Here is a 25212-nt window from a genome sequence, read left to right as displayed (position 1 = left end):
ACTGAACACACTTCCTGGAGCATCCGCATGGGCCAGGCTCTGTGTATAGTGCTGGTGAAATCATAGTCAGTAGACATGGTCCCTGCTCTCAGAGGGCTGAGGCTCTAGTGGAACAGCAAGAAGGTAATCAGATAATCCCAGGAACAAACGGCAGCCAGATTGAGCGTTGTAGAGAAGCCGCCACACGATGCTTTCCCTGCCTCACGGGGGGGGGGGGGGGGGGGGGATTGGACCCTGTGGAGGGAAAGGGGTCCCTGAGGAAGTAGAGCTCGAATTGAGTTCTAATGTGGGAGTTTAACTGGTAAAGAAGGCAGAAAAAAGAAAAACAATCCAAGCAGACAAAACAGACATTTGTAAAGGCCCTAGGTAGGAGGACAGGGTGAGGACCAGGACAGAAAGTACCCCTCGAGTTCACAAAACGTGGTGTGGATGAGGCTGGAGGGCGCTTTAGGATTTGTCCAGAACTAAGGGCTGCTACCCTTTCCTGGGCTGTGTCCCAATTAAATTGTTTTCCCCTTAAGCAGAAATTTGAGGACTCTAAAGACAGGGTTTTCATTGTCCCTTTGCTCCCTGTCACATAGCATGTTGAGCAACACTCAGCTGTTAGCACACTGATTCTGACCTTTTGGAAGGAGGAGAGGCTTTCCTGTGTGAGCAGCCACAGACCTCTGAGCTAAGCAGATTTCAGGGTCTGGACAGACTCCGTGGGCATGGCCAAGGGACCAAAGTGGGGAGCTGGACCCCTATTATTGCCCCCCGCCTTTTTTTTTGAGAGAATACAACGCTTTATTATATTTATCACACTTAAGTGTTTTTTAATCATTTATCTGTTGGACATTTTGGTTGTTCCTAATTTTTCACTATTATAAATAACTGCAGGGAACACCTTACATACAAATGTTCCTTCTTTTTTAGTATTTCCTAGGAAATTTTTTTTTTTTTAACATTTATTTTTGAGAGAGCACGAGCAGGGGAGAAGCGGAGAGGGAGACACAGAATCCCAAGCAGGCTCCAGGCTCCAAGCTGTCAGCACAGAGCCCGATGCGGGGCTCGAACTCAACAAACTGAGATCATGACTTGAACTGAAGTTGGACACTTAACCAACTGAGCCACCCAGGCTCCCCTCCTAGAAGTTTTCTGAAGGATTTGAATAGTTTCATGTGTATTTGTCATATTGTGACGCTGGTATATTGTCCTCCAACTGTCATACCACTTTATATCCCACAAAGATAATAGCAGCTGTCAGGACCCTTGGTTTCTTCCCTTTATGGTCATTTCTCCTTTTTATTTTCACATTTCCCATGTTTTAGATCTCTGTGCTACTTTCTGGGTGTTTTCTCTAAATTTATCATCTATCATTCTTTTTTTACCCATATGTAATCAACTGTTTGACCCAGACATTGAGTTTATTTCTGTGACTACTTTTTTTGCTTCCTAGAAGTTTTAGTTATTTTTAAATCTGGTTTTTCTTACTGTGATATCTAGTCTTAACAAATGTTTTTCCTTTATGTGTTTGAATATTATAAATGTCTTTAAGGTATTTTTTAGATCAATTATCTTGAGCTCCTTGGGTATGATTTTTTTTTTTTAATGTTTATTTTTGAGAGAGAGTGTCTGTGCACAAGCAGGGGAAGGGCAGAGAGAGAGGGAGACACAGAATCTGAAGCAGGCTCCAGGCTCCGAGCTGTCAGCACAGAGCCCGACGTGGGGCTCAAACTCACAGACCTCGAGATCGTGACCTGAGCCGAAGTCGGACGCTCAACCGACTGAGCCACCTCTTAGGCAGGCACGACTCTTACCTGATTTGAGGCAGGGTTAGTGGTGCCATCCATTCACAACTGACTTTTTCTTCTTGAAGTCTAAAAGGCAGGCATCTTGATTTACTAAGGAAAACACAGAAGGTAAAACCAGGACCCGGGAAGGGATCCTAAAGCAATTCTACATCGGTTCTTCTCTGATGGTGTTACAGAGCCCTCAGCCAGCCAGCCCAGGGCCTACAAGTAGTTGCTGCTTCCGGGGTGTATACCTGCACTGCGGGGTACTCAAGCCCGGGGTCCAGAAACCTCCGTGTACGTCACATGTGGGCACCTGTAGCTTTAGCTCCTTCTCTCGGTGCCGTGTGAGGACAACCATTCAGTCCCGCACTGAGCCACTGCCTGGTGGGCGTCTGCTCCTCTGGGGCCGTTCCAGACGGTCCTGCTCAGTTCCTGGCGACCTTGGTCTGGCACACACACAGCTTCTCCCATAACTCTTTGGGCTTCTGTTCCTTCGAGCCACATCCCCAACCCAGTCAAGTCCACCCTTGGCTCTGGCCCACCTCCCTCAGACACAAGAAGGCCTCCTGGGAGACAAGACAGTTTGCAGCACTTTTAATGCACAAAAGGAAAGGGTGACAGGCTGGCGGGGGGGGGACCGGCCTTCATTCCACATACAGAGCTCAAGTACAGATACAGCCTGAGTGGGAAATAAGTTACAGCTCCCAGGGACAGAGAGCCAAGAGCAGGAAGCGCTGTTCAGCCGAGGGAGTGAGGATCCTGCTGTCTGGGGATGAAAGGAGAGGAATGCATCCTTCTAACATACAGCAGACACCTGGTCTCAACTGAGAAGGCAGAGCAGACGAAGCAGGCCACATACACAAGATAAGTTCACCCAGTGCCCAGGGACAGCCCAGCCTATCCCCAGTGACGCCAGGCAGGGCAGCTGGCGAGAAAGCACCCGCACTTCGCACGGTGGTCAACACTCATTCTCCTCCCACGGTCTGTCCGCTCCTTTGCGCCTCGCAGCTTCCCCCAAACTCCTCGGTGCTCCAGAGAGCGAGCCGGCGCCAACATGGTTTCTCCGCGGGTTTCTCAAAGTCAGCCCCTGCCCGCCTCTTCCCGGCTTCTCTTGGGCCCACTGCTGCTTCCACCTCCGTCTCTCCCACCCCCAGCCACCCACCTGGTTTCAGAGCACATTCACTTTTGTCAGCTCCGCGGCCTGGTGTGCCTGCAGCACCGCCAAAGCCTCTTCCACCTGTGGGTCGTGAGCGGGGGTTAGTGCAGCTGCCCAGCGGGGTCCCCGGGAGAGCCCTGGCCGCCCACTGCCTCCGCGTGCTAGATGCCACAAGTCGCCTCCCTCCACGGCACTGCCATTGGCGAGCGCCCGTGATGAGCGGGTCGTCGGTTGCCTTCTCCAGAGATGGACGCTGCCGGACAGCTGGGAGAACCTGAGCCCGGTCCTCAGAACACCGCTGCCCGTACCGACACCTTGCACGTGGAGCTGCAGAGAATTAACCTGGAGGGGCCGGAGGGGCCAACCCCGAGGCCTCCCGCTCGCAGATGCAGCCCGTACGAGCTGGCGTCAGCGGGAAGGTAAACTTCGTCCAGGCAGCAGCCTGCTAAGTCCTCTAGGAGAGGTGTTCGTCATGAGCTCTCCTCCTGTCCTCGCGAGGCACCCTGCCACCCAGGCCCCAGCCCACCTTGGCATTGAGGGACTCGGGGGACTCCAGCATGAGCAGCAACTCCGAGTTGTCGATCTCCAGCAGCATGCCCGTGATCTTGCCAGCCAGCTGGGTGTGGGCATCGTAGATAAGGGGGTACAGACGCTCACCTGTACAGAACACCTGGCTGATATCCCAGCAGCCCCAGGGAGGCAGGGGGTACTGTGGAAGGGAGCAGTAAGGCATGTGGTGGGGGGTCGTCCCAGAACTGCTCCTTCTGAGCTGTGTCACTTAGCCTCACTGGGAGGCTCTCTCCCAACTGTAAAGTGCGCAGAGCAAACCCCGCTTCGGAGGCTAGTTTGAAGAATCAAATTTGACATTCTACATGAACGAATCTACACAGAGCCTGACACAAACTTGGTTGGTGTTTAAAGACTCTTGTTTGGGGCAGCTGGGTGGCTCAGTCGGTTAAGCATCCGACTTCGGCTCAGGTCATGATCTCACAGCTCGTGAGTTCGAGCTCCGCGTCGGGCTCTGTGCTGACAGCTCGGAGCCTGGAGCCTGCTTCCGAGTCTGTGTCTCCCTCACTCTCTCTGCCCCTCCCCCGCTCACACTCGTGCTCTCTCCCTACCTCAAAAATAAGTAAACATTAAAAAAAAAAATTTAAAGACTACTCTTGTTCATTTTGCAAGAAATAGTTCCAATACACACATTGAGATTCTAGACAAGACAGGCGAAGGCTGAACTGGACTTTTTTGGGGGTAGGAGGAGCCACACACACGAGATAAATTCACCTTCCGCCATCAGGTACTTCTGGTGGCAGAGCCTAGCATTGGTGGTCAGCCCATCTTGGCCATGTGTGGAGGGTCTGGCCAGGATTGTGTGCTGGGTGGGAGAGTTTCCCCGTGAGGAAAGTGAAGAGGTTTACAGGGAACTGCTAACAGAGCCTTCTGCCTCCATTAAGCCCATTTAGAATCTTCCTTTGAAGAGTGGGTAGTAAAGTGGCAAAACCCCAAGTGAGCCGAGAAAACAAGTGGAGGGAATCGGGACGGACTTCAGAGAGGTTCTGGAAATCTTGGTGGCCGTGAAGGCAAGAACCTGGCAAGTTATTCACTCAGCAGTTAGCGGCATCCTTTAGCAGGGCCTGCCGTAGACACTGGGCTGGAGGAGAATTGCACAAGGAACTCGCAGTCCAGTGGGGAATGTGCAAATACGAATTTCTGCACATTTATTTCCCACCTCCCTGCAGCGGGCACTGGGAGACAGAGGACATGTGGTGATGGCTTCTTCCCATTCAGGAGATGTAAGAAACGGCAACACCCACCAACAGAAACCCTTAGTCCTGGCCGCAGATCTGCCCACAGCTGGGATCTCTCCAAGCCTGTCACGGCCCTTGAACAGCAGAACTGAAGAAACCTCAGGACCATCTGGTCTGACCAGTGCTTTAAGACGAGAGGGAAGCCGAGGAGAGCAGAGGCAACCCGGACCAAGCCACCCGGCAGGTTGGTCAGCGGCAAAGCTGGACCTCGTCCACGTGTCTCACCTCCACTCAACATGTTTCCTGCCAGGCTGGCCAACTCCCCCTGCTTCCTGCTCCAGCCACTCACCAATCATCTGCTTTTGTTCGTGCAGTGGCGCTGCGGCCAGCATGGACGCCGTCAGGGGCTCCTGTCCCGGGATGCGCACAGCAGGCTCCTGGACCTGCAATGGTGCCGGGGACACATCCTTTAACCACCACAGATGGGCAAGGCCTCAAAACCCTCACCCTGTCAGGTGAGCACAGGCCTCCAGGAAGGCTCTGGAAGAGGGGAGCAGGGGGCAAGGTATGGACAATCGGGTGGGACAGAGTCCCTAACAAGGGCACAGTGGGATAGACAAAGTCACCCTCTAATTCAGACACCTTCCACGGTGCCAGGAACCTGTCAAGGCCCCACTGGATGTTGCCAAGTGAAAGTCACACATTACTAACCACTTCATGCCAAATAAGGCACTTTTTATCAAGTAGCTTTATGGCCACATCCCCGGCATACTTCTGACCTTTCCCTATCCTGGTAACTTTAAAAGCATGTTGCTGTTTAAAGACTACTCCCTTGTTTCTTTTGCAAGGAAGAGTCTGAAGTATACACATTAAAATTCTAGACAGGATATGATAATGCCGAGTTTGAGACTTGGGCAGGAAGATAAATATATAACCTTTTAATTTAATCACAGTAGGTATTTTTAGTTCTGTTTTGTAGATTAATCCCATCCCTTCAATATTCAGCATATCGCTAGGATATTTTTCCTTGCTGCTCAACACTGAATACGAAGGAAATACAGATTACTTTTGTTAATAATCCAGGCAGAGCAAATCATAATTAATAAACCAAACATGATCTTGGCTCTTTCCCTCCTTCTGTTAGTAAGGGGGATTGTTTCTCAATTGTACACGTTACTAAATGAAACTTTGCTCGTTTATAATTCAAGAAGAGAAACAAACAAACGAGGGCCAGTGCCTTAGCCAAGGTTCTGAGCCAAGGCCCCAGGAGCCCAGACTAAGAGGGCAGTCAGGCCAGCCTTACCCCGTGGTTGTATGTTGCTGAGGAATATTTGTGTGTCAGCAGAGGCCCACTTGGTGCAGGATATCCCGCCCCGCTGGCTCCTGTGGTCTGGGTACCAATATTGGCTGTAAGGAGTAAGCAGGGGAGTTAGGGCCTGACAGTGATCTAAAGCCAGGAAGCCTAAAGACAAGCATTCATGTAGAATCCCCAGCACCGACTGTGAGGCCGGCACACAGATGTACAAACATTTGCCGAATGAAGGAACAGATGTGCTGGCCTTACAGCTCAAACCTACGCCCTTGTTCACAGCTGCCGCAGTACTTGCTAAGGTTCTGATGTGATGCTAAGCCCCGCCATGTGTGATCTCATTCACCCACACGACAAAACAGGAGGGCTATTTTCATCCCTATTTTAAAAAGATGAGGTAGGTGATCAGATACAGTAGTTAGCAAGGCCACAGAATGAGTTGGCCCCAGGAACCGGGTCCGTGGGACTCTGGAGCCCATACGAACTACTGTGCCTCACGGCCTCCAAAGTCAGCTCTACCCTCCAAGAGGCAAACGGCAAGGTCACCACGGAGGCCAGTCCTGACTCCCCGTCTGTGCCAACCCAGCACCAAGCCCCTACCCCACCCTCCGCGCACACCTGTTCCTCTTGACCCAGCCCACACTCACCCACTCTCTGGGTGTGGGGCACCGTGGGTGGCACCTGGGTGGAGGCCTGCCTGACACCGCTGACCTGCGCCGGGGGGCGCCGCAACATGGCTGGCGGTCGGATCATTGAGGCAGCTGGAGGGTAGGTGGCTTGTGGCACAAAGAACACGGAGAGAAAGGTCGGTGGGGCAGGGGCAGGACAATCAGAGCGGCACACTGCGCCCTGAAGGTTCTGGGGTGAGAAAGGCGATGGGTGGGAAAGGGAAGTAGAACATTCGCAGCAAAAAAGATGGGTGAATTCACCTAGTCAGGCAGACCCAGAACTCCAGGGAAGGGGAGTGTGTGGAGGTCTTCAATTACAAAGCCGACTTGTTTCTACACAAGCCCCAGGACGCACAGACCGCATGATCACACCCGCTGAGTCCCCAAGCAGCTGCAAGGGAGGGCGAGCTCTGCTCCCAGAGACGGGCCGGAGGGGCAAGACTGCCATGGGAGTGTGTTCTCATGGTCACAGATCAGACAAGTCTTGGGAGCTAACTGAAGAGAATGGCTGCACCGCTAGTCTTTCACAAGGTCGGCACTGCTTGGGGCTTTATGCACACCTCATCCAGAAGGGGAAACTGAGGTTCAGAGAGGTGAAGTTACCCACCCAAATGAACACCCTGGGAAGCAGAGCCAGGCTTGCCCCCGAAGCCTGTGTTCATAGCCCCAGGTTCCACGCTGCCCTGAGGGGTCCACCGTCCGTGGGCCAGGCTGAGGGTACAAGGGCGGAGTCACTCACACGAGGGTCTCGGAGGCTGGGCCGTCCACCTGGGGGCAGGCTGCATGGGAGAGCTGGACGCATAGTACGCAGTCTGGGCAGGAGGCTGTGCGGGAGAAGACTGGGGGTGAGGGGGTCGCAGCAGGTGAGAAACCGCATCCCCTCATGGACACCCCTGCGGAAACTCCACCGCCCCCCTCCAGGGTTACTGATTAGTAAAGACCCACAAGCTGGGATGAAATCTCCACTACCCCAGTTCAGGCTATTCGTTAGCCCCGAGCCTTCCAGGGCAAGGTCTCAGGTTCAATCCTCGCCCCTTATCAGAGCCACTGGCCCAAACAGCAGCATAAAATGGTGACAGACCTACTCAGACTTGTGCCAGCTTAAGCTACTGCTAAGAGGAGTGGAGGGGTGGGGCGCCTGGGTGGCATAGTTGGTTACGCGTTCGCCTCCTGATTTCAGCTCAGGTCACGATCTCACGGTTTGGGAGTTTGAGCCCCGCACTGGACTCTGTGCTGACAGCATGGAGCCTGCTTGGGATTCTCTCTCTCCCTCTCTTTGTCCCTCCCCTGTTCATGCTCGCTCTCAAAATAAATAAAACTTTAAAAAATTAAAAATAAGTAAAAGGAGCAGGGGAGCAGATACGTCCATCCCCGCAGCTGCAAATGGCCAACACCTTTCCACTCCCTCTAAGTCCTGGGAGCTCCCTTCCCAAGGCTCAGAACACTGGCCTCCAGGAGAGAGGTTGGCAGGCAGCCCACAAAACAGGACCATCTAAGTTGGGGAAATGCTACATGCTCTCTGCTGGTTTGGGAAAGTCCTGACGCACACCAGCACGTTAGGGTAGAATAATGGGTGCGGTAAAGCATAGTATAATAAGGAAAGCTAGTTCCTTTTCCTTAATGCAGGGTTTCTCAAACTTATTTGACCAGGGAGCAGGTTTTTTAGCACAACACGAACCTCTCCCTGGTTGGGGACACACACTCTTACCCCCCGTTACCAGGTGGGGTTAAAGTGGCCTGCCTGCCAAGTTTCCAGCAGAAACAAGTTGAGAAGCTACATCTACCTGTGAGGCTGTCTTCCTGCTCTACCTGGCTGTCAGGGAAGGGGTGCAGCGGGGTTCGGGCAGGCCATCACCTGGGGCACAGCGGGCAGGAAGTAGCTGGCGGGCTGCTGGAAGGAGCCCAAGAGGGGGCCACCCAGGGCCCGCACAGTAGACAGGCGCTGCATGTACTGGTTGGTCAAGATGGCCTTCCGTTCCTCTTTGCGCTGGGCCAGGGCCACGTACAGCGGCTTGGTGCCCACGATGCGCCCGTTCATCTCTGTCACGGCCTTTGTCGCCTCTTCTGGAGAGGAAAAACACACAAAGCCAAACCCCTTGCTGTGGCCACCCTCTGTCATCACCTAAAAGCAAGACAAGACAAGGGCTGCTGGGGGTGGGGAAGGAAGACTCCTGGGGCTGTGTCCCCCTCCTCCCCCGGGGCCCAGCCGGGCAGTGAGCAGGCCCAGGAGAAACTGTCACCCTGACATTGACTGAGGCCCACCGCATGCCAGATGCCAGACTGCCTTCTTGCTCCACAGGCGCCGCCACCCGATCGTGGGGGGCACCACGACTCCCGCTTCACAGGTGACGGAAGCGGGGGCTCAGGAGTGACTTGGCTGAGACCAGTCAACTTGCTAACTGAGGGCTGCTCGCTGTTTTTAAAAAAAATTTTTTTTAATGTTTATTTTTGAGACAGAGAGAGACAGAGCACGAACGGGGGAGGGTCAGAGAGGGAGACACAGAATCTGAAGCAGGCTCCAGGCTCTGAGCTGTCAGCACAGAGCCCGACGTGGGGCTCGAACTCATGGACCGTGAGATCATGACCTGAGCCGAAGTCGGACGCTTAACCGACTCAGCCACCCAGGCACCCCACCTGCTCACTGTTTAAGAGGACATTCCCTAGAGTCCGTGAGAACAGCAGCATTTCAGAATTTTTTTTTATATTTAAATTTTCTTTCTGAAATGATCTTCCTAGGCTGTGATGGAAGGCCGGTTTAAATGGTATCTACCCTCATCAGAGGGGCTAGGATGAAGAGGACAGTTTAGGATTGGTTAAAATCCAAGAACAGGGCAGGGGTCCTTAGCCAGAGCCACGATCTTAAACACTTCGTTTGAGGTCACTGTGATGAAAATCTGCATTTCGACTACCCTCTGGTTATTTTAATTCTTAGGATTCTTTAGTTCATTTGTGAAATTATAGACATAATAAAATGTTCTTAAGAGTTAGGTATCCTAGACTCCAATAAAAACTTAGATTTGAATGGGGGCACCTGGATGGCTCAGTCGGTTAAGCATCTGACTGTTGATTTCAGCTCCGGTCATGATCTCATCGTCGGGAGGTGGAGCCTTGTGTTGGGCTTTGCACTGGGTGTGGAGCCTGCTTAATAGTCTCTTTCCTTCTACCACTCACACATGCTTGCTCTCTAAAATAAACTTGTAAATAAATAAATAAATATTTATTTATTAAAAAAATTAATAATTAAAAAAATTAAAGTTAAAAACGGTATGGAATATAAAAATTAAAAGGTTTAAATTTATACTTTTTGTGCCTATTCTGTTAATTTTCTTTGTGGTGGAAATAAAAATCCTTATTACAATTGGGGGGAAAAAAAAAAAGGTGGGTGGGAACTTGTCCAGGGTCACCCAGCCTGTGGGCACCCATCAGCCAGAATTTGAACCCAATGCAGCATTCTGGTGACTTCCATTGCCTCTGCAAGGCACTGAGCCAGATTCTTTAGGAGAAATCTGGGGATTTCTCCTTCTGGGGAAGGCATTCTTAGTGTTGTTATTAAAATAACCTTTTTATTTTGCAATACCTCTAGGTATACAGAAAAGTTGCAAAAACAGTACAGGGCAGCCATCTTTCACCCAGGGTTGCCCCAGTGTGAACGAGTCAGAGGGACTTGGCTGAGACCAGTCCATATGTGTCAAAACCAGGATGCTAACATCGATACGGTTGTTATTAGCTACAATGCTATTGACTGAACTGCAGATTTCATTGGGATTCCCCTAGTTTTTCTAATATTTTTTTTTCTTTTCCAGGATCCAATCCACATTGCATTTATGGTTCTTAATTTTGGGGGTAGGGGGAGGTCTAGACACTGGCCTGGCCCATGCATTTAGATCTGAACTGACATACTTTTTAAATCTGCTCTATTAAAGCCCAATCTCTACACATCATCAATTTTCAAAATGCACCTTGCAACCCATTCATACGGAGGTCTGAACCTGAGGGTTCACAGATCCACTCCCCCCCCCCCCCCGCTGAGGGAGGCCAGTGGATAGAATTCAGGGAGTCTGTGAACTTGGATGGGGGGGAAAAATGGCATCTTAATTTTCACAGTAGTGTTTCCTTCTATTTTGAACACAGGCAACAAAAATAGGGGAGTCTTGGCTGTGCTGGTGATTTTGTCAGGAAGAGAAAGAAGATATTTTCATATGTCAACCACTGCGGATCTCAAAATATCATTTGTGCTAATTGGTACCTCTCTAGACCTTCTCGTTTGATGTAATTATGAACCACATACTGCTGTTACCTTAGCATTTTGATAATTATATTTCAGTAGAATTGTTTCTCTGCAATCCTATGAATTTTCTTTTAGGCATTTAAGGATATTCTCAGAAGGGATCTGCAGGCTATCATCAGACAGCCAAATTTTCTTGACACCAAAGTATTGTCTAGCAAGGTAATAAAAACTTCTGTTAGGTAGTAAATAATGATAAAATGCACTTATATAGCTGCTATGAATGTGACAGTGTTATTAGCACTTTATATACCTTAACTCGTTTTCATAATCACTGTATTTTATATATAATAGAAATCATATAAATATGTAAGCCTACATAAAATCCCCATTTTATAACCTTATTGGTCAACAAGATAGTGCCACAACTCTAAGTAACCCAGATTTTTAGAATTCCCTCCACTCGAGGAGTCCTCAAGGAGGTGGGTGAATCCCCAGAAATTATACACAATGTGTGAATAATCAGATCACTATTTTACCACTTGTTGTGGGCAGGCGCTCTACATGCTGACTGTTTAGTGCTCAGGACACCTCGAGAGGTAGGGAAGGTTGCTCCCACTTTACAGACGGGTAAACGGGCTCCAAGTGGCAAAGTCACTTCCTGCAGATCCTACAGCTAGTTAATGGTAGGACTGGGATTTAGACCACAATACTACCCAAATTTATACCCAAAGTATAAATTTGCCGGGCAAGAGGGCCCACGGCTTTTTTATAATGTTTAAGCAAATTTATTGATGCTTAATTTACATGTCCCGCAGCTCGGTCACATTTGAGTCCTTAACTCAAAAACTGTTAGAACCTCTTCCCCAAACACCAGGCATTTAAAATTGGATTCAACAGGGCTGCCTAGGTAGCTCAGTTGGTTAAGCATCAGACTTCGGCTCAGATCATGATCTCACAGTTAGTTCAAGCCCCACATCAGCCTCTGTGCTGACAGCCCAGAACCTGGAGCCCACTTCGAGTTCTGTGTCTCTCTCTCTGCCTCTCCCCTGCTCCTGCTCACACTGTCACTGTCTCTCTCTCTCTCTCGCTCAGGAATAAGTAAACATTAAAAGAAAAAAAAATTGTTTAATGTTTATTTTTGAGAGACAGAGCATGAGCAGGGGAAGGGCAGAGAGAGAGAGAGGGAGACACAGAATCTGAAGCAGGCTCCAGGCTCTGGGCTGTCAGCACAGAGCCTGACGCAGGGCTCAAACTCACAAACCATGGGACCATGACCTGAGCCAAAGTCAGATGCTTAACTTACTGAGCCACCCAGGCTCCCCAAGCATCTGACTCTTGATTTTGGCTCAGGTCATGATCTCGCGGTTCGCAGGATCAAGCCTCACAGCAGGTTCTGTACTGACAGCATGGAGCCTACTTGATATTCTCTCTCTCTGCCCCTTCCCTGCTCTTACTCTCAAAATAAATAAAAATAAACTTTAAAAAATTGGATTTAACAGGCAAAAGAACTTCCTAAGAACCCAACCATTGCATCACATGTGCTGGTCTCCAGCCCCATTACTCACACTGATCTCTTTGGAAAGTTCCTCATTCCCACCTGCAGCTCCCTACCTCCTCACAGCCAAGCCAAATGTTTCTCACACTTCTTACAGGAAGCCCTCCTTCCTGTTCCCCTGGGCTACCATACCTCTGCCTCCAGTACTCCCACCCTCACTACAAAAACACCTTATAATAGATTTGAGTTAGTGATGTGTCTGACTTCCCCACTTGACTATAAGCTACTCGAGGGCAAGAACCACATCTAACTTGTTACTGTATACTTCCCAGAGGGCCTGGGAAGACAGGAGGTGCTTAAGGATGGAATGAATGAATGCTGGGTCATCTTAAAATCACCTGGGGAGCTTTTAAAATAAAATGCCCAGGCCCTACTCAGAGATCGTGAGTTGTCTGACTCAGGTGTCTGTCTTTAAGAGCTCCCCAGGGGAGTTTTAATAAGCCAGGGTTGAGAACCATCCAATGAGCCCAACACTCTCCTTGTGGGGATGAAGGTCAGAAGACATCTGCTAAAAGTCACAGAGCTACTGAGAACAGCCAATCATCAGTTATCAGGTGCCAACGGGGCTGGGCAGGGGGTAGGTGCTCAGTAAATGGGGAATGAATGAACGAATGAAGAATATAGCAGCCCAACCTTCTCATTTTCCGGATGGGGGCACAGGGGTCCGAAAGACAACAAAACAAGCAGTGGAAATTCTGAAACATGAATTTCTAGAATCTGGCATACAGTAGGCACTCAATAAATGCTTATTAAATGAACCAAGGTTACAGTGAGCCCCAATAAGTCCAGCTGTATGATTGGGACTGGACTTCAACCCTCTTCCCCTCCAGAGCAGACAAGGCTGCAGATGGACATCAAGTTCCAATGGGGGGGTCAGACATAGCCCCCCAAACTCTTAAAAGGAGTAGCTCAGCACCAACTCCCTGGAAGAAGGGGTGTATAGGCAGCAGGAAGATGGAGGGGCAGGCTCTCTATCCCCTGTAGGTGCCCCCCCCCCAGCCCTCACCTTGGCACTGGTAATCACTCCATAGGGAGAGAACTCTCTTCTTAGCTTCTCATCATCGATGGAGTCATCCAGGTTCTTAACATATAGGTTCACACCCTAGAAAGAGAGGTTACTGTGGATGTGTCCCTTCCCCTCCACGCCCCAGGTTACCTCATGTCGGGGACCAATGTAGGCCACGGGGGCCCTGGAAGCCTTGGCCACCAAGCCTCCTGCTTCCAGTCTGGCATGGCACCCACGCCCCCAGCCGGCGTGCCCATCACTGGAAGCTGCAGCTCCCATGGCCCCTAAAGCCAGCTTCCTGGGGGTGGGATTGCTGGAGAAAGGCTTCATATTCAGGACCTCCACACACACACTCTCACATGGCTGCAGCTGTCACCAGGGGTCTGACCCTCACCTGGTAACGGGTCAGCCGGTCCTGCTTCATCTGCTCGAACCTACGCTTCAGCTCATTCTGCCTTTCCACCCGCTTCTGGGCCCGGCCCACGTACAGTAGCCGCCCTCTCACCTCCTTCCCATTCATGTTCGTCACGGCCTGGGCAGAGAGGGAGCGAGCGTCCTTGGTAACCACCCCCATGAGGCCCTGGCCTCCAGTCCCTGCAAACCAGGCCAGCCTTGTTAGCTGAGAATAATTAGTATCAGGATAAAAGCCACTTAAAGAATCCACTTTTTTAAAAACATGGGACAAAATTTCAGAGTAAACCATAGATTTAAAAAAAAAAAAAAGAAACAAACAAACTTGATTTGCGCTCTACTTTAAGAAGTAAAATTGAAATTTGCAAAGTTTCCCACAGTTAACCTTTAGGTTCTTAACTTTATGTACACACTGATGATCTGAACAGAGCAGGGAGCAGAATTCTTTCAAAACGGCATGAGCGCATAATCAACATCCTTCACTTCATGCTGGATTTCACAGCACAAAGAATCCTTTTTGCTAACTACGAAGGCTTTCGTTTTCGTTAAGAAACACGTCTTAACCCTTTTTTCTTCTTTTCTTCAGATAGCTGGCCTAAGCATGCCACATCCTAAATGGTCAGTGGCTTTGATTGCACGGAATCCTACATCTTCTACAAGATGTGCAACTTCTCTTAATGCATTTATACTGAACTGAATTTACATGGACTTATCTGAAAAAAAAAAAAAAATCAGCAAAAAGGTAGACTCATGTGTGTACCAGCTCGATGGTTAGGGTTAGACACTAGCGTTAGTGAGGAGATGTTTGAAAAGGGCCTTTTTTAAACGTAAGCTCTAACACCCAAAGTGGGGCTTGAACAAAAGGGAATTTTTTAAGTGGCCAACTAGTCAGTAAATATTTTTACATCATGAGGATATTTCCTTACCTAAATATGCAAATCTATGTAAACACAGTCGAAGGCCACAGAAACTGCTAGTTGTACGTCAGTCTTTAAGGTCATTACCTGGGTTTTCTATTCTGTTCCACTGGTCTACATGTCTATTTTTCTGCCAGTACCACACTGTTTTGATTGCTACAGTTTTGTAATATAACAATGGAATATCACTCAGCGATTAGCAAGAAGGAAATATTGCCATTTCAAGGTCATAGATGGAGCTAGAGAGTATAATGCTAAGCAAAATAGAGTAAGGCAAATACCGTATGATTTCACTCATTTGTGGAATTTAAGGGAAAAAATGAGCAAGGGGAGAGGGGGGGGAGGGGGGGGAGAGAGGGGGGAGGGGGGAGAGAGGGGGGAGGGGGGAGAGAGGGGGGAGGGGGGGGAGACAGGGGGGGAGACAGAGGGGGAGACAGAGGGGGAGACAGAGGGGGAGACAGAGAAACAGACTCTCAACTATAGAGAATAAACTCATGGTTACCAGAGGGGAGAGGGCGGGTGGGTTAAATAGGTTAGTTAACATACAGCGTAATATTAGTTTTAGGTGTACAATATAGTGATTCAACACTTCATCACCCGGTGCTCATCACAAGTACACTCCTTAATTCCCATCACCTATTTAACAAGATTTCATTTTTATGGGCAATACTCCATTGTGTGTGTGTATGTGTGTGTGACCCCACATCTTCTTTATCTACTTGTCAACTGATGGACACTTGGGCTGATTCCATAACTTGGCTATTGTAGATAATGCCGCTACAAACATCAGGGTGCATATAGAATTGTTGAATCACTATATTATACACCTGAAGCTAATACAACACTGTACAAAAGAAAGTCATGCTTACAGAAATCATTAACATAAAAGTCATTACCAAAGCCTCTAAGACTGTGGAGTCTATAGACCCCTGAGGCTTCACCCCTATTCCAACTTGTCGTTTTACAGGTGAGCAAACCAAAGCCTAGAGAGAGAGTGGCATTTGTCCAAGGACACACAAGAAGTCACCTTTCAAAAGGAGCCATTCACTTAAGAACAAGACTTCTGAGTCAGAAAGAGCTGGTTCTCATCCCCATGTTGCCTCTTGCTAGCTACCACCCTGTGGAGCCTGAAAACAGTTTAGCCCACACTGGTGAAGCAGCGAGGAGAGCGTATGCAGCCCTCAGCACAGTGCCCGGCCCCTGGCAAGCGCCCAGCAAGAAGTGGCTGCCGTCAAGATGGCACCAGGTAGGGTCTCTAGCCAGAACCCACAATGAGCTGAGATCCCCTTGTCCAACGGTCTTCATGGGGCAGCATCCAAGGAAAGAGCTTTAGGGTAGGAAGGCAAATGGGACAACATCACTCCAGCTCGGTCACTGTGTGACCTTGTACCATTCACTTGTTTAGCCAATAGGTAGCTAGTACGTATTGGCAGGTGCAATGCTGGAGACTTAAGGGTGAAATGAGATCTGGCCCCTACCCTCAGTCCCATTACATGGAAATCTGTGTTAATGATGGAGAGAGACAGAAAGGGCACCTCACCAGAAGCACGGGATGAAAGAAGAGGCTCCTCGGTGGAGGGAAAGCAGAAGCCAAGACCCACAGGATAAGCACTAAGTCTGAAGCCACACCATCTGATACGGTGGTCACTAACCGCATGCAGCTACCTGAGCACTTGAAATATGGCTAGTCTGAGTTGACATGTACTGGAAGTACCAGGTTTCAAAGAATTAGTACCAAAAAAGGGGGAATGTAAATATCTGTTTTTATATTGAATACTCACTGGAGTGATAATTTCAATATGTTAAATTGAATGGTAGACATTATTAAAATCAATTTCTGGTGGTTTTTTTTTTTTTTACCCCTTTTAATATGGCTACTGGAAAATTTTAAATCTCACACGTGGCTCCCATTATATTTCTACTGGATAGCACTAATCTAAAGAGTAAGAGAAGGGAAAGGTTTTGAGAAACAGCATTTATCTGCAAAGGTCTGGAAGCAAGAAATAACCTAAGCGCTTCCCCTCCCTGGCCTCAATCCCACCATCAATTCAAGAAGAGGGTGGTGGCTGTCTCAGAGACCCCTCTACTTCCCCTGGGTGACAAGAATCTATGAAAAGCAGTCAGCCTTAGGGTTTAGAAGCACCAGGTGAGGTTGCAACCTTCTGCCTTCGCCACAGGCAGGCAGGGCCCTGACTGTTGTGGGCCCAGGCTGGGGAGGAACTTTCTTCTCCTCTGTGGGCAGCTGGAGCCCCCTCCTCCTGATCTCCTTTCTTCCTAGTACTGGTGTGGTACCTCCTCCAGGAAACGGCCACAGGGAGGCTCCTACCTTCTGGGCTTCCTCATGCTTCTCAAAGTTGACAAAGCCGAAGCCGCGGGAGTGGCCGCTGTCATCCCTCATCACCTTCACACTCAGCATCTTCCCTGGGAAGGGCCAACCTGGCTCAAAGGGAGTTGGGGAAGCCCCAAGATGCTTCCCTTCCTTCCCCCAGTTCCTCAAGAAGCTCCAGAAAGGCCCCTCCGCCCAGCCCAACCTGGGGACAGAAGACAAAGTGATGCCCGATTCCCTTGGGGAACACGCCCACCAAACTGGGAGAAGAGGTCCTGTAGGCCCTGCTCGTCCACGTCCACGTGGAGGTTCTTCACATAAATGTTGGTGAACTCCATGGCCCGAGCTCCCAGCTCTGCTTCCCTCTCCCGTCGAGACTTGAAGTGGCCAACAAAGCTGTGGACACACTGACAGGGTAGGTAGCTGCCAGCCATTAGTCACCCCCATTCCACCCAGCAACCCTGGGTCACTTGGGTCAATTGCCATCAGCCTCCAGGCACCTATATCCCTCATCGAAAGGCTGGGAAGGGCAATACTCTTTAGATGGATTACATCCAAAGCCAGACCACTTCCAACAGCCAAGATTCTATGTTCTAGCATCGGGTTAAGAAGATTTCATTCTATGGGGCACCTGGGTGGCTCATTCCATTAAGTGTCGGACTTCACCTCAGGTCATGAGCTCGCAGTCTGTGAGTTCAAGCCCCACATTGAGCTTTGACAGCTCTGAGCCTGGGGCCTGCTTCGGATTCTGCGTCTCCCTCTCTCCCCTCACCCCCCACTCATGCTCTGTCTCTCTCTCTCAAAAATAAATAAATGCTAAAAAAAAAAAAAAAAATTTCATTCTTGGGGCGCCTGGGTGGCTCAGTCAGTTAAGCATCGGACTCTTGTTCTCAGCTCGGGTCATGATCTCACGGTTCTTGAGTTCAAGCCCCGCATCAGGCTCTGCACTGACAGCATGGAGCCTGTTTGGGATTCTCTCTCTCTCTGCTCCTCTCTCTCAAAATAAACTTTATTTAAAAAAGATTTTATTCTTGTGGCAAATGCACAGAAACCTCCTACCATACACCAGGCAGTTGAGTGTACATGAGGGAAGAGCAGGAACTAAAGAGTCCTACAGAGGAGGGCTTGAGTCCCCACTCTGCAGTTGCCTACCAGTGTGACCCTGGGCAAGTTACTTCACCTCTCTGAGCCTCAGTGTTCATTCTTATAAAACTGGGGATGAGGGACACTTGGCTGGCTTGGTCGGTAGAGCATGAGGTTCTTGGTCTCAGGGTTCTAAGTCCAAGCCCCATGTTAAATTAAATTTTTTAATTTAAAATTTAAATTTAAAAAATTGTTCTTAAATGATTTTTGAGAGACCGAGTGCGAGCGGGGGAAGGGCAGAGAGAGAGAGAGAGGGAGACACAGAATCTGAAACGGGCTCCAGACTCTGAACTGTCAGCAGAGAGCCCAACGTGGGCTCGAACTCACGAACCACGAGATCATGACCTGAACCAAAGCTGGACGCTTACCCAACTGAGCCACCCAGGTGCCCCTAGAGATTACTTTAAAAGAGAAATAAATAAAATAAAAACTGGGGATGAAACTCAGATCACAGGCATTTGCTTATTCACTTCACAGGTACTGGGTACACTAGAGAAGCAGTAGTAACAGAACCAACATGGTCTACACATGGGGAAACACATCCAGGAAAGTATCCTAGATTAAGGGGGGAAAAAAGAGAAAATTTAATGGTGTCTATGGCACACTTAGCACAAATAAGCTGTAGCTGGCACTAAAGATGGAGGAACAAAGGTGAGCTCGGGCAGACGGTGGCTAACGAAGGTCACGTCCTTTGCCGAACTGGGGAAAGCCTGCCGGGCTCAGTTGCATTGATGGGAGCCGCCCCCGAGAAACTGGCCAAGGTAACCCTCAGTGCATCTTCCGGCTCAAAGCCACTTGGCCTCCACGGCACCGAGCGTGGGGCCGGCCATCACCGGGGCAGAGTCACAACTGGGGACGGGGAACCCCAGAGCAGGGTCTCTCCAGCTTCTGCAGCTCAACTGTCCCGTCCGTGAAGAGGGGCGGCAGGGGGTGGGGGAGGGATGCCGCCCTTAAAGGTATAAAGATGGTGGGCTAAGCACAGGCCTGCTTCCCTTCCTGTCCCCAAATCCCATGAAACGACACAAAACGTTTACGAAAAGAATTTTCACAGCCATGCCAAGAAGGCTGGAAAACAGATGAACTCACTGACTCCAGGGGTGACGTGGCCACTAGCTGTTCCTGCTGGAACTGCAAAATCCCTCCTCGGAGCAATGCTCTCATGAGTATTAGCAGCCCCGTTTTGACTTGGGGAAAGGGAGCTCCTGAGACCCTGAACTCTGCTGAGGTCACACTGCCAGGAACCTACCGGCTGCGGCTTAGTGGCTGGTGCCCATCAGACGGTGACGGACGGCATCAGCCCCCCCCCGCGCACCACTCACACTTTGCGGTCATTCAGCAGCATCCCGTTCATGGTGACGATGGCCTGCTGAGCAGCCTCATGGGTTTCAAAGTGGACGAAGCCGAAGCCTCGGGAACCGTGATTGTCACACACCACCTGGACCACGGGGGAGAAGGACAGAGGCAGCATGTAACCGAGGGTTCGGGTGGAAAAGGACGGCACAGGTAACAACTACTATTTGAGTGCTTGCTCTGTGCCCCACACACAGTCCCTCCACCTTTAACTCAAGCCCCGGCTCTTCCATTCAGATTTAATCACGGTGACTGGGGCCCCCACTCTGGGCTGAGCACCACTAAGGGTATCACATGCTCATCTTGTTACATTTTACTATAAGAACCCCTCCAGGCAATTCTGAGCCTCTGAGCCCCAGCCTGATTGGGGAAAATAGGAATAAATGACTAGCCCAAGGTCACTAGCCAGCCATGCTTCTGATTATTATGGCTACCACTTAGACGGTGAGCAGAGTACCAGGTATCCTTACGTTGTGAAGATTACCAGACATAAAACACAGGCACAACAAGCCTATGAGGTGGCTTCTATAACCGCCCCCTTTTAGAGGAAGCTGAGGTATGGAGAGCTTAGAAAACTGGCCCAAGGGTACATTGCTAGCCAGGAAGTGGAAGTGGCAGGATCTGAACCCCAGGCACCAAAGTCCAAGGTCTGACCAACTCTGTAGCGCTGACTCTGCTCAGCAGCTGGCCGCACTACAGGTCTGGTTCTCTTCCCACTGTGCTACGGAAACCTTTCCTGGGCCTTTGACTGCATGGTCACTATGCTTTTCCCTCAGAGCCCCATTGACAGCTATTCCTAAAAGTGTCACCATCTCCAACCAGCCTGAGAGATCCCAGGGCGGGGCCGACATTTGTGTGCCTTGCAGCTAACCCAGCCCACTGCAGGTCCTCAGTAGGCCTCTGACACTCGCCTGGGTCACATACAGCTTTCTGTCCAATCCACAGGGGTCCAGAGGAAGCCTCAAGGCTTGGCTGCCAGGATGGCCTCAGTTAGCAGCCCTCCTATGTCCCTTTATAATTTCTGTCCTGTCTCTCTGAACCTGGGCTGGTCTCAGGACTTGCTTTGGCCAAAGAAGGCAGTAGAAGCAGTGGTGTGCCAGTTCCGAGCTTACATCTCAAGAGGCCTGGTGAGCTTCCACTCAGTCCCCTAGGCCACTGCCACGGTCACGAGAATAGCCTGAGCTAGCCCGCTGGAGGAGGAAAGACTGTAGGGAGGGGAGCCGAGGTGCTCCAGCTGACAGCCAACCGCCCTCTAGAAGCAGAGCCAGTCGGCTCTCAGTGGGCATATGAAGGAGCCCAGCCAAGAGCAGAAATGCCCGGCTGAACCCCATCCAGATTGCCCACTGCAGAATTAGGAGCTGAATAAATCGTTGTTGACAGCCCCTAACCTTTGACATTGGTTACGCAGCCAGAGCTGACTGATACACAGGCGGCCTCTGATGGATCTGCGAAGAGACCAACTGAACGTGCTCGCTGTGCCTGAGCTGTACCAAAAAGCTGTGGGCCGCGGGGCAAGGCGTTGCTCGGCGTCCCTCTACCATACAGGTATGCGACACAGACCCTCCCCCGCGTGGGGCACACCCACCTTGCAAGAGAGGATGTTCCCAAAGGTGGAGAAGGTGTCATATAAGGCCTTGTTGTCTATGGAGTCCTCCAGGTTCTTGATGAAGATGTTGCCCACACCCGACTTGCGGAGTCCTGGGTCCCGCTGGGACCACATGATGCGGATGGGCTGTCCTCTGATCACTTCGAAGTTCATGGTGTCCAGTGCCCGCTCCGCTGGACAGGAGGAGGAGGAGGAGGAGGAGGAGGAGGAGAAAAGGGAGCAAGTAAGGGTATTTCTTTCCCTGAGCCCGGAGGCGCTTAACTGGAAGCAGAACAAAGAAAACAGTGCCACTGTCTGGGTGTCACTTAAGAGAAGAGCCTGGAGCCTCAGAGGAGATGAGCAGAAATAATTAACGTGCATGGTGCTCCTCCCACCCTCGTGTTGGGGTCCCATTCAGCTCCTCACAATAGCCGCGTGAGCATGGATTCGTAGCCCCACTTCACGGAGGGAAACTGAGGCTCAGAAAGGGGGAAGGATCAGTGGCAGAGCAGGTCTACCACGGTTTCGAGAGCACGTGGGGTAGATAAAAAGGTAAAGGAGGGTCCTTTAGACAAAGAGTGGCAGCAGTTAGGGGAAATGAAAGCTCAGAAGTGCGGAGAGGCAGAGCAGAGATTCAATCCCCAGCAGCAGGACTCTGGGGGATAACACCTCTCTGAGCCTGTTTCTTCACCTGTAAAGTGGGGATGATGAGACTATTACCCACCTTCCCACATCTAACAAAGGGAGAGAATACCACCCACCCCTGGGTTGAAAATTAAATCAGGTATGCGGGGCACCTGGGTGGCTCAGTCACTTAAGCGTGGGACTTTGCCTCAGGTCTCACGAACTGTGAGATAGAGCCCCCGCATGGGGTCGGGGGTGGGGGGGGGGGCTCCTTGCTGACAGCACAGAGCCTGCTTGGGATTCTCTCCCTCTGCCTCCCCCACTCTCAAAATAAATAAATAAACTTAAAAATTTTTTTTTAAACGTTTATTTATTATTGAGAGACAGAGAGAGACAGAGCATGAACAGGGGAGGAGCAGAGAGAGAGAGGGAGGCACAGAATCCGAAGCAGGCTCCGGGCTCCGAGCTGTCAGCACAGAGCCCGACGCGGGGCTCGAACCCACGGACCGTGAGATCATGACCTGAGCCGAAGTCGGACGCCCAACCGACCGAGCCACCCAGGCGCCCCAAATAAACTTTAAAAAAATCAGGTATGTAAGGTGCCCTGCATTTTGTGCCTGGTACAAAATAGGAGTTTGGTAAATGGTAGTGTGTCTGAGAACAGCACCCTAGGCCCATTCTCCAGCCACTGCTACGGCCTGTTCCCTGCCGGTAAGAGGTAAACTCCTTTCTCTTCCCTGGAGCTCGATTCATACCATCTGTGAAGTCTGGCAAAAAGGTCAGGGCGTGCCGGGCTTGGAGGAAGATGTTAGAGGCAGTGCGGAGTAAAGCAGAGAGCGAAGGAGAAGGCTCTCTGGGATCCAGCTCAGTCACCTGCTGGGAAGCCAGCAAAACCACCCCCAGCAAACCCCCAGTTTAGGAAACCTCCCTATCCACCCAGGAGACCCAGAGTAAGAGTGGCGGCTTTTGAACTTGGCTGGGGCAGCCCTTTTTTGGTGGTTTCTGGAGTCTTATGCCTGAACGTTATAGCTACCATTCTTCTCTAAGATTAGCACTTACTGAGCCCTCCTGCTGCACCAGATGATACTGGAGAGACGTCACAGACACAGTTCGTTCCTTCCACGCTACTGGGGGATAAGCCGTAGCCCCATCTCACAGAAGAGGTACTGAGTGTGAGCCCTTGCTCCGGCTCACAGCCCGACCTGGCGCTCTCGGTCTTTATCCTCTCCACTGTAAAGTGTGGCCGTAACCACCTGGCAAGCTCTAATCAATCCTATCAGCTCTGAAAAACTCTGTTGGGGCCTGGAGTGGAGGGGTTTTCAGGGTTCCCCAAGGAGGAGCCTCTTGGTGCAAGCTCAGGTCTGGCAGCCCCGCCAGGCGGGAGCCCAAGGCCCAGCTCTCCTGGCTTCCCCACTCCACCTGTATCCTCCCCAGGTGCCTTGACTTTCTCACCCTCCCGACCACTCTACATAAGGTAGGTAGGATCCCCATTTTTCAGACATGCGACTGAAACAGAACGGTTGATTAATTGCTCAGTCACACAGCTGCCGGCCTTCTGATCCGAGGCCAGCGTGACCCCTTCACCCCTTAGCTGTTTTCACTCAGCCTTTATAGCTCTCCTCTGTACAACGCAGCACCAATAAAACACGCGGTGAGCTCACACTAATTGCTCGTAGCGGTCTCAGGGGGCTCTTAGGGACAGGGCCCCTTCCAACCCCTTGTATCTCTGGGCCTCAGTGTCCCTGGTTGCAAAATGAGAGATGCAGGAGCAGCCAGAGATGGCAGCGCGGGCCTGAGATGCCATCTGTCGGTCGGTGCGTCTGTGCCCTCCCCCGGGTGCTCACCGTCGGCGGGCTGCTGGAAGTTGATGTAGGCGTAGCCCAGCGAGCGGCGGGTGGCCACGTCGCGGCACACGCGGATGGACAGGATGGGGCCGGCGGGCGAGAACTTCTCATACAGCATGGCCTCGGTCACGTCGGGGTGCAGGTCGCCCACATAGAGCGAGGCGAGCGGGTAGCCCGGGCCGCTGGCGTTCATGGCGGGAACTGAGACGCCGCTCCGGGGCTCTCCCTCTCCGGCGGCAGCCCCTCCCTTTAGCGCCCGCCCCGCCCCGCCCCCCCAGCTGGGACCCCTCAGCGCTCCAGGGGCCCCAGGTGGTGCCCCTGGGACCCCCGCCTCCGGAGGCGGGGCGCGCCCTCAACGGGGCCTGCGGGGACGCGGGTAAGAGCGGGGCCGGATCCCAGTTCCAATCCCGGTCATTGCCTTTCTGGGCCCTTCTCAGTAACAGGGATGGCTCTCTTCTCAAGCGTTCGAGGGAACCGCGCATTTTGTGTTTCACAGACGAACAGAATCCCGAGCCGGAAACTCAGCTTAAAAGATTGTGCACCTCGCCTCCTGAAAGGAGTCTTTTTATCGACACAGCCCGAATCCAGCACCCCCTCCTGGAACTGGCCGTGTGAATTGGGGACTGAAGGCTCCACGTGAGAATTTGAGACCACAGAAGTCTCCCTTGACACCGGGTCTCCCGTTGCTGAAATCTTTTCCGGAACCTTCCCTGTCTGCCTTTCTTTTGAACAAGCCATTCCACCTGCATTCCATCTGGAAGGTTCACCATTACTCTCTAGGGACAGCAGGGACCTAACAGTACAAGGTTGTGACAGTGACCCCAAGCTCAGCTTGCAGCCTTAACCTACCTGTGGTGTGGGGGCATAAAAAAAAAAAAAAAAATCCCAACCCACAGTGGACCACTAAGACTTGCCAGTATTTTTTTTTTTTTAACGTTTATTTATTTTTGAGAGAGAGACAGAGCATGAACGGGGGAGGGTCAGAGAGAGGGAGACACAGAATCTGAAACAGGCTCCAGGCTCTGAGCTGTCAGCACAGAGCCCGACGCGGGGCTCGAACCCACGGACTGTAAGATCATGACCTGAGCCGAAGCCCGCCGCTTAACCGACTGAGCCACCCAGGCGCCCCGACTTGCCAGTATTTCCCCTCACCTCTCACAGCGACTCTCCCGTCCCCTACTATAACAGAGTATAGGCAGGCAGGTTCCCACGGCCCTTTGAGGGTGGTTGCCACAGATGGAAGTTCTGGAACTAGTCTGGTTGGGCAGCACATGGTAGCAAGCCAGCCCCAAACCCATTCTCACCTTGGGCTGAAATACACTCTACCCTGATGTTTTTCCCCCCTCCTTGTGGGAGCGTGCAAGTTTTTGCAAAGGGGGCAGACGCCATAAGGAAACAGGGTTGCAGGCTACCGTGAACCATAAAATGTTAGGACAGTGACAGGGATTCGTAGAACCCTGGAAATGACCAAGCCTTGTGCAACCATCTCTCACAGGGTTTTTAAAAAAAAAAAAAAAAGGGTGTGTGTGTGTGTGTGTGTGTCTTGAATGGGATGCAAAATAAATGTAGA

The 25212-nt window shown here is 51.0% G+C and overlaps 1 protein-coding gene across 2 annotated transcripts; it reads right to left on the bottom strand.

Moving 5' to 3' along the window:
* Nucleotides 1–2354: 2354 nt before the first annotated feature.
* PABPC1L (poly(A) binding protein cytoplasmic 1 like) lies at nucleotides 2355–23855 on the bottom strand. 2 transcript variants are annotated; one of them, XM_058685746.1, is made up of 14 exons: nucleotides 23643–23855; nucleotides 21175–21368; nucleotides 19559–19674; nucleotides 17353–17492; nucleotides 17097–17191; nucleotides 13837–13974; nucleotides 13443–13538; nucleotides 8509–8775; nucleotides 7393–7492; nucleotides 6633–6761; nucleotides 5980–6083; nucleotides 5026–5119; nucleotides 3458–3588; nucleotides 2355–3012 (listed from the first exon to the last, which is right to left on the bottom strand). In XM_058685746.1, exons 1-14 carry the CDS (start codon nucleotides 23833–23835, stop codon nucleotides 2944–2946), a joined length of 1866 nt encoding a protein of 621 aa, XP_058541729.1. In that variant the 5' UTR covers nucleotides 23836–23855; the 3' UTR covers nucleotides 2355–2943. The 2 variants fall into 2 exon arrangements, with proteins under 2 accessions (XP_058541729.1, XP_058541730.1); XM_058685747.1 differs by having other exon boundaries at nucleotides 7393–7477.
* Between the last annotated feature and the right edge of the window lie 1357 nt (nucleotides 23856–25212).

This window comes from Neofelis nebulosa, chromosome 9 (genome assembly GCF_028018385.1).
Source record: "Neofelis nebulosa isolate mNeoNeb1 chromosome 9, mNeoNeb1.pri, whole genome shotgun sequence".
Lineage (NCBI taxonomy): Eukaryota > Metazoa > Chordata > Mammalia > Carnivora > Felidae > Neofelis > Neofelis nebulosa.
This window is presented reverse-complemented; position numbering and strand designations above follow the sequence as displayed.